This window comes from Drosophila sechellia, chromosome 3L, assembly GCF_004382195.2.
Source record: "Drosophila sechellia strain sech25 chromosome 3L, ASM438219v1, whole genome shotgun sequence".
Lineage (NCBI taxonomy): Eukaryota > Metazoa > Arthropoda > Insecta > Diptera > Drosophilidae > Drosophila > Drosophila sechellia.
This window is the reverse complement of record NC_045951.1, coordinates 14,052,757-14,066,329: the sequence shown is the minus strand read 5'-3', so window position 1 is coordinate 14,066,329 and position 13,573 is coordinate 14,052,757. Positions and strand designations below refer to the sequence as shown.

At 40.0% G+C, this 13,573-nt stretch overlaps 4 protein-coding genes across 10 annotated transcripts in view; 3 read left to right on the top strand and 1 right to left on the bottom strand.

Moving 5' to 3' along the window:
• The window catches only part of LOC6605664 (serine-rich adhesin for platelets), a 110,083-nt gene extending 109,367 nt beyond the window's left edge, over positions 1 to 716 (top strand). For all 3 annotated transcript variants that reach the window (XM_032719232.1, XM_032719233.1, XM_032719235.1), the window contains one exon: positions 19 to 716. In XM_032719232.1, coding sequence (XP_032575123.1) covers positions 19 to 167 — 149 coding nt within the window. In that variant the 3' untranslated portion in view covers positions 168 to 716. The remainder of the gene's footprint in view (positions 1 to 18) is intronic.
• A 57-nt stretch (positions 717 to 773) lies between these two features.
• LOC6605663 lies at positions 774 to 3,939 on the bottom strand. Of its 5 annotated transcripts, none has more exons than XM_032719237.1 (6): positions 3,851 to 3,939; positions 2,663 to 2,886; positions 2,311 to 2,501; positions 1,789 to 2,099; positions 1,529 to 1,618; positions 774 to 1,263 (listed from the first exon to the last, which is right to left on the bottom strand). In XM_032719237.1, the coding sequence occupies exons 3-6, from the start codon at positions 2,486 to 2,488 to the stop codon at positions 946 to 948; spliced, it is 897 nt and encodes a 298-aa protein (XP_032575128.1). In that variant the 5' UTR covers positions 2,489 to 2,501; positions 2,663 to 2,886; positions 3,851 to 3,939; the 3' UTR covers positions 774 to 945. The 5 variants fall into 5 exon arrangements, with proteins under 5 accessions (XP_032575128.1, XP_032575130.1, XP_032575129.1 ...); XM_032719239.1 differs by lacking the exon at positions 3,851 to 3,939 and adding an exon at positions 2,926 to 3,227 and having other exon boundaries at positions 2,663 to 2,775; XM_032719238.1 differs by lacking the exon at positions 3,851 to 3,939 and adding an exon at positions 3,135 to 3,227.
• Positions 3,392 to 9,970, top strand: LOC6605662 (mucin-5AC). The gene is made up of 2 exons (XM_002030444.2): positions 3,392 to 3,924; positions 6,662 to 9,970. Exons 1-2 carry the CDS (start codon positions 3,777 to 3,779, stop codon positions 9,616 to 9,618), a joined length of 3,105 nt encoding a protein of 1,034 aa, XP_002030480.2. The 5' UTR covers positions 3,392 to 3,776; the 3' UTR covers positions 9,619 to 9,970.
• An 826-nt stretch (positions 9,971 to 10,796) lies between these two features.
• On the top strand, positions 10,797 to 12,599 carry LOC6605660. Its single transcript, XM_002030442.2, has 3 exons — positions 10,797 to 10,949; positions 11,344 to 12,171; positions 12,403 to 12,599. The coding sequence occupies exons 1-3, from the start codon at positions 10,820 to 10,822 to the stop codon at positions 12,492 to 12,494; spliced, it is 1,050 nt and encodes a 349-aa protein (XP_002030478.1). The 5' UTR covers positions 10,797 to 10,819; the 3' UTR covers positions 12,495 to 12,599.
• The last annotated feature ends 974 nt before the right edge of the window (positions 12,600 to 13,573 follow it).

The following is a 13,573-nucleotide window of genomic DNA, read 5'->3' as shown; positions in this document are numbered from 1 at the left end:
GTTGTGTTTCTTAACCAGGTGGTGCCGCCCAGAAGACCAACCAGGTGCGCAATGGCGACGAAATCCTTAGCATCAATGGTGCCTCCACGTCGCGGATGACGCGTGTGGATGCCTGGAACTATATGAAGCAACTGCCACTGGGACCGGTCAAGATTTGTTTCGCCTAGATAGGAAGGTCTAAATAAAATGCCAACGATGGGGAAGAATGCGCCACAATTTTGTTAGATTTAAGCCAATTAGCTTGGTTACCCCTTAACCGGTCTAACCTTGGGGGTCTTGCCAATTCGATGGATCAATGCTTCGAGCGATTTGTTTTGCATTTAAACAAACCTTTAATTTTATGCCTAATTTAATAGATATTTAATTTAAAGTGCAATTGTTTAACTATTACAACCTTTTGATGCCCTGCTTACATACCTATAACTGATCGATGATTGTACATATTACTAATCGAGACTAATTTACGTATTAAAACCTTAAATCAAATTGAAGCCAGCCATCGGGCAGCGCTATTTCCTTATACACAACTTATTATTCAAAAAAACATAACGAAAAAAAAAACAATTATATTTTATGCCATAAATTATACGGGAACGTTATACATGTATATTATTTTAATAATTATTATTTTATTTAAAGAACAACAAAAACAATGTTTATGTATACAAAAGTATTTGCTAAAAATAAACATACAACATATATGAAATTAACCTTAATGTAACTTTTTTAAATTGTCTAGTTTGTATTTATTCCCTTCCCACAAAAATTGAGTCTAGTTTTGAATTTAGAAAAATTCATTTATTTAGTTTTTATGTCAACTTCACATTAGGCTGTTTATACATTATGGGGATATTCCTAAAAACAATTTAAAATGTTATTTGTCCTATGTACTGTACATAAATTCGATATCAGTGGATTAAAGCTTTGCTATGAGCAGTTCGCAAGCTACAAATCTTGGCTTGCATTGGCCACCCGCTTTGGTAGCTGCAACATTAGTCCCAAGTGCTGCAGTGGATTCGCCGGGGAGGGACACGAGGTTGTGGATAGCGTTCCGTTGACATTCTCCCTGGGATGTGGCTGCGCCGGGTGGGTTGGTGAGGCTGACTCCTCGGAATGGAATATCTCGCCAAGCAGGTCGTACACACGACGCTTGAAGTACAGCTTCTGGCGGAAGTTCATGTGCTTGATTTCGGGACGCAGTCCATGCAGGAATGCGTCATCGAAATCCATGATTGGCCATGCTTTAATACTGCGGGTTGATGTCTGAAATAAGAAAATAACAAAATCATAAATAACGCAGTACAAATTAAATTTTACATTTAATAGATTGTTACTTTGGGGAATTCAAGCAAAGGTAGCACTCTATATAAAGTATATTTAAAAACATTTTCTATAAGAGAAAATTGTATCCACAATTTTAGAATTTTTTATCCAATATTTTAGAAATGGTTAGATACGGATACATATTACTGATACACATATTGTGTACTACTGAATCGGGTAAAATCGATCTGATAATTGCTCCCACCTTCCCGCTGTCGCTCACTGTGCGCATTTCTGCAGGTACCATGCCCCCGAAATCCATGATTGATGATGTTTCATTATTACATTGTGATGTCTGAAGGATGAAATGAAACTGCATTATTAAAATTATAAATACAAATTTCAGGTTTGAAATAAAAACGGGGTGACAATATAATCTAAGCTAATTTGCATAGCTTTAACTTTAAATTTAACTTTGAAGTATAGTTTATAACGGTGCAAAATGCATCTGAGTATTGCTCCCACCTCAACTTCCGTCGCCGATGCAGAGTCGGTGCTGTGGCGGCTCTGCGCATGCTCCGAATCCAGGCAGCTCGGGGAGTGCACCATCTCAAGGATTGCCTCTAGGGGAGTTTTGACATCCGCTTCGTCATGCTCCTTCTGAGCCCTGGGTCTTGTCCTACGACCTCTGAGCGGAAAGGGAACTCCGGGAGTAATGTGCCTTTGCAGGAACGTCAGCTCGCTGCTAAGATAGTACGTATTCTCACCGTGATGCAGCTTAATAGAGCGGGCATAGCTGGAGCGAATGTTGTGCCAACGTTCCTTGCAGCTTTCAACTGAAATGATCAATAGCACTCAATAAAGCAGAACATGACAAAAGTGTAATATTTTATATGTATGTATGTTAGTATCGACATAGTAAAATTGGCGCTTATAAAATTATACTCTAATGAAATTTAAATTTAATAATTAAAATAAATTTAGTTAATGTTTGATATAAACAACTGTACCCAACATGCTATTGTCAAACTAGAGATAATAACCCACCCGTAATTCGCAGCTCATTAGATATTTCCTTCCACGCATTTTTCACAGTCGATTTCCGCAAGTAGTTGTCATCGTGACGATCGTATAGACAAGGATGTAGTTTCACCAAATTACATATTCTGGCATTAATGGCGTAAACGTTTTGTGGTGGAGCTATGGACCGACGGCGTGTATTCATTTGATATATGAAACTAAATAAGCAAATTTTAATTAATAGAGTGAAAGACCCGAAATCGAAACCGAAACATGTGTCGCCTGCGCGTGGCACAGCTGTTTGCCGCCACTTTGCTTCTCTGTTCTGACTTCAACAACAGTTATTTTCTCTGAAACCAGATCTTTCGTTTAAACTTACCTGAATTGGTTTTAAAAATGCTGCAATTAATCTATGTCAGTGCTTTTATCACGAGTTTTCGCTTATTAAACTGGGGTTCAAGTCGCTTGCTGCTTCCGTGCACGCGGGAGTTGCTGCTGTCACAAGTGTTTTGCAATTATAAACGCTAGAACTTCGTGTTGTTGCCAACAAGTGATGCAGTTGCAAATGAATGTTCCAATTTCAAATGGCAATTGTTCTTGATTCTAAAGCACAGGAGAACTAGATTGATTCGATTTGATTACCTGGACATTTGAATCTTAACGGGAGGAGAATATAAACCACCGGCAAAATAAATAAATAAAGGGGCCACAACAAACTGAAAGTCAGAGGCGTAGTCGCTCTCTTCGCATAGCAGCGTGGGTTACCATTCGAGAAGCATACAACCCTCTCAGAGAGCGCAACTTCTTGACATGCCACTGGATCTCACACACACAATGAAAGGCACACTCACTCAATAAAGACAGCACTGCCAGGCAAAAGTACAGCAGTTGGTGTTGGCAGGGCCATTCGATCGCTGGAGGGCTGCCAACTCATTTACCAACCTATTAATGACCGGCAAGCCCTAAATATTGTAAATTAGAAATTTACTCACGAATATTAGGATTTTTGTTAAATTAATATACAAAATCAAATATTTCATATTTGTACCGGCTGCCATTATTGTAAGATATAAGATAAATTTTAAATGAACTGAAAGACAAGTTTGAGCGATTTAGAGAATTACGAACAACGCGTAAAAAAAAATAATTTAAAAACCTTAAAACATATTATAGTCAAGCCCGACAGGTAAAAAATAAATTTATCCGGGGCCACATTGGTCAACCCCTTGTCACGACCGTTAGGCCTGCCAACTCGCTTTTCACTGCAACGAAAGGCGCTGCTCTCTGCTCCACTCTCGCTTGGCTGTGTGTGTGTGCTCAGCACTCGTTTTTAGTTTTCGCCGCAGTCAGTCAGCGTTTTTAGTCTCAGCTGCTGTGCGCGTGTGTTGTGATTGTGTGAATTGCGTTTGTAGCATAACTGGCTGCCACACAAAACCGATAAATTCCTGGCGAAGCGAGCTATCTCGATTGGATTCTTGCAAAGTGAACTAGCGATGAGCGCCGCCACTGAGCTGAACCTGCTGTTACTGCGGTCGGTAGAGAAGCAGACGGCGCTTTATGATCGTACCGATGAAAACTATAGGAAGCGCCTGCCGAGTGAGAACGCCTGGGATATGGTTGCCTCCGAAGTTGGGGAGTCGGGTGAGTCGTGAGCGCGAGCGGGATAGCAATCGGCGTTGCGTAGTTTTCGGCCAGTGCTGCACAGCGTCAACGCGCGCACAACAGTCAGTCGTCCCCGGATTATCGGCCGTCGATAGTTGTGTGCGAGTTGGCAGCGCCATGTCTGCATGTCATAGCAGCTGCCATCGATTAATTCGAATATAAAACGAGTCTCCTGTTGAATACGAAGGTGTTTGGGAAGAAATTATAGCTAAACCAAATTTGTATTGCTTCTTGCGGTGGCATAATTTTTGTAAATTTATATGTATTGCAGGAAAATAATTTATATTTAGTTAATTGAAAACTGCAATGATTGCATGTTAAAAAATAAACAAGTTATTTTGCTTATTTGTTATTATTATTTATTTATAAGTTATAATTTTCTCCATCAAGCTTTTTCTTTCATATTCAAAAAAATTCATTAAAATTTAAATATTACATTATTTTAGAAAAATTTAAAAATAAATAAATTAAATACAGAAAAACAGTTTTAAAAATATGACAAATAGTATCTAGTCCATTGAGTATCCAAATCTATTACATTTAATTCTTATTAGCTTTAAAACAAATTTTTTTTAAATAATTTAACTTTTTCTTCTGCGTGTTTTCATAAACTGGTAACACTAATCGACTATTAGCTGAGTCAAATTTAACATTACATAATTGGTATATTGTATTATATTGGTATATTATGAGTGGGTAGTTCGATTTATCCATGCATCTCTGATTTTGTTATCGGTGCATATCGATTGACCCTGATACTTTTGCTGGAAAGTTCTTTTGGCCAAATTTTCTAGCCCTACAACATAAGTTGTCGCTCTCTTATTTGAGAACAGAATAAATATTGCCAATGATGGGGGACGTCTTATTCGAACCTTCTTCCTGTAAGTTTTATTTATATATTGCAAAAGAAAGAAAAACACGTGCATGTTCATATTTAAGTATGATTCGCAATTTGATTGCGTTTATTTCAACGTTGTTTCTGACACCTTTTACTAAACTTCGCACGATTATTTAACACATCTATTCCTTAAGTAATGGGGTGTTTGGGTAAAAGAAAAAAGGTGTTTCTGCAATGTCTACAGGGTTTGTTAACTAACAAATTAAAACATATTTTAGAGGCTTGGGCTGCATGCCTTATAAATATGTATGTATGTATGTATGTACATATTTTGTCATATATGGTCATGCAGATAGATGGATGGTAATAATTTTGATACGCCTTACTCGTAGATTAAAAGGGTATACGTTGAAAGGGATACGTTGAAAAGTATGCAACTGGTAGAAGAAAGCGATTCCGATCATATAACGAGATCTCCTCAGGAACTAAAGAAACAAAAAGGCTCAGATTATGCATATAGATTAAGAGACTTGGACGCAGCGCAAGTCCGTTGTTTTATTTTTTTTTTATTAGTTTTGTAAATTTATATCGACTGTTTGCGACGCACGCGGTATTTTAAAAAAATTTTCTTAGGTGACTCCCCAATATCCTTCGATATGTCGGAAAATTATAAAATTTAACGTGCGCATTCTACTAAAATAACAAAAATTCCTTGTCTTAAAAATATAAAGTAATATGCAATACAACACATTTTTCTTGTATATGCTATTTCTTATATTATTTTTTTTTTTTTCACTTTAAAAAATGTTAATTGTTTTCTAGAAAAATGCATAGTTTTCATGACACGAAATTTATTTTAACTTTCCTTATGAAAGTGCAAGAGAGATCGCTATTGTCGACAGGAAGATATTTAAAAATCTTTTTGGCACCGAATTGAAATTTTAAAGAAAAATAAGAAAAAAATAAGACAAAAAAAATCATAAGTGTAGTCAGTTTGCCGGATTTTAGACGCGGTAATTGAAATTACCTTCCGCAGCGTAAAAGCATATATTTTTACAAACCATATTAATCGGCGAGTATATATCTAAGAAATTCTTGCCTATTACTCCCAATAAATTTTGCGACTTTCTATGCCAGCTATATGATGAGCCATACAAATTTGATCTATTAAAAAATAATATGGATATAACTAGTATACATCGAATAAGACCAATCATTTTCCTACTGTTCGTAATGACAATGTATCCCATAGTCGTCAGATTTTAATAAATTTAAACCGAAATTATTATATATTGCCAAAATATTCTTATTAAAAACAAGGAATGTGTCTAGAGTGCGGGGTCCGTGCTGAATTGTCGGCGGTGCGGAGTGCAAGGTCCTCCATCCGGGTTGTAGGATGCCCCGATTTTGTGGTGTTATTGACTAGCGATTAAATGTGTAGCTGCATTGCTTTTATTTTTATAATTTTTATCAATTTTATACATGTAGATCTAAATTATTAAATACTGCTACCTTCAGGCAGCTTAAACAAGTATGTATATACATATGTATAAACTGCAGGGCATGTACTCGGCACCGAATACTCAGTATTTAGATATTCACACATAGCATACTTTCAAGCGCAAATTAAACTTTTTAAATTAAAAATGACTTAACTAGTGTCTCTTCCAATTATTAATAAACATTCCTGAGCTCTTATTACCTGTTTATCTGATATGCACAAAAAGTTTATGATTTAAGATTATAGTGGAATTTTCCGGGCAATCAGGGGCTGTTATGCTAGAAGTAGAGGTTGGGCCGCTACCTGTTGCCTGATATATATTACGTATTATATTTTCTTACCTAGCCTCAACATTTCCCTCTTGTTCCCTCTTGCAGTGGAAAAATGCAAGCGACGCTGGCGTCAGCTGCGAAATGACTATACCCGCTGGTGCAACGCCGACGTCAACCGGCGCCGAAATGGCCAGCGTCGATTGTCTTATCCGCTGGCCGATGAGCTGCGCTTTTTGGACCGCCATCTAAACATAGCTGACGACATAGCTGCCGACGACGACCGCAGCGTATTATCGGACAAGGACAGGGATAACAATAGGGACAGCGAGGGCGGGGATCACCATTCTCAGGCGTTATTAAAAGAACGCGCATCATCGACAAGCAAGTTAGTTAAGGAGGTCAAGCTGGCAAGTCAAGTTCGTAAGGAAAAATCCCAAGACAAGAGAGAAAATTTCGAAAATCACGGAGAGAAACAGCGATCTAGGAGGAAAAGTGCTGAAGAGAAGTTGGATGAATTGGAGGAATCGGACAAACCAGAGAAGGTTCCTGAACTCGATAGTTTTCTGCAGTCTGATAATGAAGACGACGAGTGCATGGACGAGGAGCACCTAGACGATCTGGAAGGTTTCGATTTTGACTTGGAACAATCGAATCAGGAAAAGGAGTTTACGCCGGAGAAGTCTCCTGAGAAGAATAACACCGATTCAACTGTTAGCCGGCCGGAGTTCTTTGTCAAGCAAAACAGAGATCCTCGTTTGCTAGTCATTGGCAGAAAGAATTCGACGGCTTCGTTTGTTGAATCCAAGGCTTTAAATTCTAATTCCGGGAATCCTCTGGAGAACGCTATGGAGGATAGTGGCGATGAATATGGTGAAAAAAGCGTCACAGGCAGCGACACCATTTCTCCATCCCGACGTCTACGTCGCAAAGCCCGTGCATCAATAAGTTCCGCTGGCATAAGGGATTTACCGATTCAAAAACCAGACCAAGAACAACGAGTGACGCGATTGCAGCGCAGGATATCTATGAGTTTAGCGGCTGTGCACAGAGTAAGGAGCTCCACATCGCCTGTAAAAATGACACCAGTCCCCAGATCGCAGCCGATCAGCAAGCCGCCATCCGGGCAAGTCCAGATCAGGGAAGTAAGTCATCGGGATGACATCTATCCGAGACCTGAGGTGCCTGCAGTTGTGAATATAAATCAAAACCAAATCAAGACTCAACAGCAAGAGAAGCCGGTGATATATCCGAAGACCGATGCAGCGATCGCTAACCCGCAGGGATCTACTCCACCACAAAGGAGATCCGTGGGTAGGCCGCCCAAAAAGCTACCTGTGGTGCAGCGAATAGTTTCGCCGGAAACGCAGACCAAGCCACAGTCGCCCATAAACACCAAAGTCTTGACCGTTAGTAAGCCCACCAGCTCCGCCGCGAGTGGTAGCAGCCACAAAAGCAACATTGCTATCAAAAGCAACATCGTTACTAGCATAAGCAACAGCACCGCTACTACCAGTACCATTTCCAAAGGTACCACTAACAACAGCATCAAAACTACTGAAAACGTAAATGTTATAAGTTACAGTCCCAATTCATCTACCACCAGCTGCAGCAGCAAGGCTACCAGTGGTGTCTCTGGTGCGGTGATAACTAATATACCCACATCCACCACAGCTGGAACATCCGTTCCGGTCGGCAAGGTAATGACCCAATTGAAAATGGCTGAGCGAAGCACTCAAACCGGAGTCCCGAATCCTTTCTCCGACAATTACTTTCTGGAAATGATCAAGCCCCAGATGCAGGAAATGAATCCCCGTCAGAAGATACACTTTAAGAAAAAAGTATTTCAAGCGCTGATGGAAACCTTTGATGATGCTACCGATTTCCCAACGTCTAAAGAACTGCAGCATTTTAATATAAACACTCCTTCAGGATTTGAGCACATTACAGATCCGGAACTTCGATTAGTCAGGGAGCTGGTCAGCATGGTAAGCGCGGCTAAAGTTACCCTAATTAGACCGCCAGGAGAAGCTACAGCTATAGCTACAGCTTCCCGCAGTGCAATTGTTCCTGAGGCACAGCGAGGAACCCGACCAAATGTGCAACGCCAAGTCATTCAGAGGGCATACAAGCCAGGCACTGGACAAGAGATCGTCCCCACCAGCCCGTCGGGTGGACTAGATAAGAGGTTGTTCAGGTTAGCGCCTATAAGTGCTAAACCGAATGGCAACTTGAGTGTCCCTCAGGAAATGTTGCGCAAGGATAGTGTTGACAGTAACCATAGTGCGGTCAAGGTGGCCAACAACGCCCCAACAGGCAGTCCCAAAGGAGCTGCTATAGTGGCTGCTGTAAGGCCGCAGGGTTCATTGATCAACAAGTTCTTTGGACAAGGCAATGTACCGACGACGGCCAAGGGAGCTGCCTCCGAGAAGGCGTACGCCATTTCCAGAAGGTATTCCGTGTGCGGTAGCAGCAATCCACCCAATGCCCAAAACGCTAGCCAAGGTTCCGCTAACGGCAGCCCTATAAACTCCAATTCTAGCGGTATGGATGCGTCTATGCTTAAGCGGCGATTAATAGCACCTGGGCATGGAATGGTGCCACCTACCCAACGCCCTCGGTATTCTACCGTAGCTGCGAGTCAAGTGGTCACCGCATCGCAAGGCGGCAGTTTACTAGTAAGGAAGTCCGTGGGCTGTGTTCCTGCTTATCAAAAGCAAATCTCGCCCACTGGCGGTGGCTCCCTGCTTCAGAAAATTCCGCAGATTGCCAGTGTGCAAGGATCTGCCTTCAATGACTTTGTCCAGCCCAAGGCCGCTGCAACGCCCTCTGTAAACGGCGAAGATAGTTCGCCATCCTCGGCGCTGAAGCGCAGCTTGGTGGTGGCTAATACCAAAACCTCCTTTCAGGACCTTCTTCAGCAGCCCAGTCAGACGTTGCAGAGAAATAAAATTGAATCCTCGGAGACAGCAGCCACTATTGCTGCGGATGATTTTTCGCTGGAAAACCTTAAGCGAGAGCCAGTGGATTCCGCGGAGGATCACAATGACATACTCGGTATTTAAGCTCAGGCCAAAGCAATTGCCGAGTAAAGAATTAAGACAGATTAATTAAATCATAAATAAAACGTTGAAAAATTGATGAGCTATCTAATGCACTTATAATGTTATGTTAAACATTCTTTATAGTTTCATATAATTTTAAGAATTTCTGATTTTTTTTGCAAAAAGTTTTTAACTTTTGCATTTTTGTTCATAATTTTTAAAACGAAAAAAACCGACAGTTTTGTTCAAAATTTGCACAACAAAAACGATTAATGAGAAATCTAATCTTAACTTTATTTCACATTTTGTAGTTCTATATATCGAATAAATATTGCCTTTATAAGTTAAACAAAAAGGACAACTGAAAAAATAATTAAATTTGTTTTTTTGGAAAGATATTTTTATACATACATAGTTAGGTCAAAGTCACTAGAATATTATTCTAATTTGGTTATGTAGTAAAATATATTGCAGTGCATTTATACGACACAACTATCACGACTTTTGAAAATTAGTTTGTTTGGTTAACCAAACTGGAGGGTGCTCAGACGTTCTTCTACCAGAGAGATTAGTAAAATTGTGGTCCCGATTCTGGAGTATTCCCAAATCTTCATCTATGAGTTTTAGATTATTTTGATACTGATCAATAATATGAAATTGTTTTTATCAGTACATTGAAGTGAGTCAGTGGAATTAACAGTTCCAAAATACACAAATTGATGCAATTAAAAATGATGCAGGATAAATACGTGGTCTAAACTACGAAGTAACACGTCATCGATAACAAATGATTAGATATGAATAGGCTGACGCAGCTAAGAAAAGCCTATAAATAAGAATTCAGTAATAACATATCTTCTATATATTTAATTTTGTAATGCTAAAATATACCACAGAGATTAAAACGTCATTAAATCAAATAAATTTGCAAAAAAAAAACTTGCAAATTTGATATAACGTAATTCAAAAGGGCAGCGGCAATTTGGATGCATGGTCACGTTATTGAAATCAATACTTCCCGTTTTGGGTGAACCACCGGAAAAGATTTACAAGGTACCAGTACCAACCGATATGCTGTTCTTTTTGCACATTTGGCTGGGAATCTAATCTGGAGAGGTCTATCGCGAATGGGCCGTAAATAAGGGAGTCAGTGCCCAGATAAGGCCGCTATATAACCTCTCTTCAAGTGGCCGCGGGGTTCAGTCGAATTCGAGACATCACCATGAAATTCTTTGCCATTTGCGCCCTCCTCATCCTTCCGCTGGTCAGCGGTGGAATCGTGCCACGCACACCTACTAGACACTTTGTGGCCTACGAGATCCAATCTACCCATAATCTCCCCCAGATGGAAGGTAAGGGACAGTATTAGTTAAACCAGGTGGTACAATACGCTGTATGGATTTCGCTTAGCATTTGGATAGAACGACTTGAACAGAAATACATACGCTTAAAACGTTTACAAACTAACTAAAAAGAAAAACAAGGTGTCTTTGGATTTGGAAATTTGTAACATATCAATACTAATCACCAGATGTCTAGACAAGGTAATCAACTCAACGCGAAAGCTTTATATACCCGTTACTCGTATATCATTATACTATAATCGTTAATAAGTATAGAGATATGATCAAAGTGTTTTGAATTTTTCCTGTTTAAGTAAAGGGTGTCTGATAGTCGTTCTATCTCGTTATAAAATGAGCAGTAAGTAATCCAATTACAAAAATGATTTTTATTGTATCCGCTTAGCCATCGTCCAGAAGATGCAGATCCTATTACAGAACATGATTCCGGATATGTCCGTGTTGGCCGACGCTGTCGCCGTACCCGACATGTCCGTCCAGTCGGAAGCGGGTGTGCTGCCGGATATGTCGGTGGCCACTGACGCCGATGAGACCCCCAGGAGGCGCTCAGCTGAGTTCAAGGTCGCTCCGATCGCCAAGATCGCCGCTCCCATGGTCGCTGAGATCCCCGATATGTCTGTCCAGGCTGACGCCGGCTTAATCCCCGACATTTCCGTGGCCTCCGATGCTGATGAAACTCCCAAGCGCGCCTCCTTTGGTCTAAAGAAGCCACTGCTGGACAGAATCGCTGGTGCTATTGCTAAAATGGATGCCGATCTGATTCCCGATATGTCCGTGGCCTCCGATGGTGATGACACCCCCAAGCAGGCTGTTTCCGGTCACAAAACTCTCCCAAAAATGACCAAGATCTCTGGTGGCGTGACAGTGGAGCTTATGACCCATGCCGACGCCGATCAAATTCCAGACATGTCCGTTGCATCCGATGCTGATGATACCCCTAGGAAGGTTGTTGCTAGCCTTAAGACCCTGCCCAAAATGACCAAGGTCTCTGGAGGCGAGCCAGTGGGGATCATGACCCATGCCCATGACAATCTTATTCCCGACATGTCCGTTGCTTCAGACGCCGATGTGACCCCCAAGCAGGCTGTTGCCGGTAACAAGGCCCTTCCCCATTTGACCAAGGTTTCCGGAGCCAATCCTGTAGAGCCAATTTTCCAAGGTAATGCTGATCTGGTTCCCGATGTGTCCGTGGCTTCCGATGCTGAGGATAAGGGTAAGTAATATTGTTTTAAAAAAGTATTACTCATTTTAAATTAAATCCAATTGGGCGTAGAAATTTAATTTATTACCTTTTCATAAAAATATTTTATGTGCAATTTTTTGTCATGTCTTCTGGAAATATGAAAGTGCTGCTCATATTATTGATAAGGGGAAATATATTTGTATTCATAAGATTAACTTTGGTATTTAAATTTAAATTCAATTTTAAAATTATTTTTTATAGCCGCCAATCAGCTGCCCGATATCTCTGTGGCTGGCGATGCCAAGTTCGATCCCAAGATGACTCTTGCTGCCCTTTTGGCAAGGATCCACTAAATAACTCTGTCCCCATTAAAACGGAAATTATTCAAATCTAACTGGTTGTGTGCTATTGTATTCTTAAGACTTTATACGATTTTTAATCAATTTTTATAAAAGCAATTAGCAATTGGTTTTATTTTCGCATTCATTCACTATCAGCAATTGATTGGACTTATCTGACTGGGTTGAGTAAATATAAATAGTTGTCTTGTTCATATTGAAACCAAGTTGGATGTCAGCGATTACAAAATTTCGGAATTGGCGATACTCACTATAACATTTATAGAAAGGAGTATTTTACCAGAATAAGTGGTTATTGTAGTTTAAGATTTATTTATGGATAGCCCATTTATACCATTTTGATTAAACTGAATACTCCGTACTAACTCCATTTGTGCCATCTGAACAGATTTATCTAATTTATTTTACTGAAGTCCGCCATATTTACCACAGCAGACGACATATTCCAAAGGGAAGACACAAATGGGCCGGACATATTCCAGGTTCAGGCTTTGCATGTTGGCCAAGAAAAGGCTGATTAGTTTTGCCCTGGACTAACCTCCCAACTAACAAATAAAATTAGTTTTTTTTCTTGGTCGTGATAGCAGGGAGGCGGAGGTGTATTGTATCGCTTGCTATTTATAAAAAGGAATTAACGGCAAAAACCGGACCCACACACAAAAGTGGCCCGAATGTGATCCCAATGTGGCACATGGCCATAAACAACGCAGGGGTGCGGACGAAGAGTTTGTTCGGAGTGAGGACTCTATGACAGAGATGCCAACTTGGCAGATATCGGGAAACATAATAAAACATTAGGTATTCTACTTCATTTCATAGGGTCCATACTTTTTTACTTAAAAGGTACGAGTTTTGACAACAATATTTACATGATTGTGAAACTGTAGTTTTAATATTTCAACTTCATTCTTTCTACATAACATTTTAATAAGTATCATTGCATGTTGGTTAATTATGAATTTCTTGTTTTGTATGTGTGTTTTGTTTTCAAAATCAATTGTTGATAATTTTTACTACCTACCAAAAATATTCTTATTTTGGAGAGCTGGGTGAAATAAGTGGATGTCATCTCT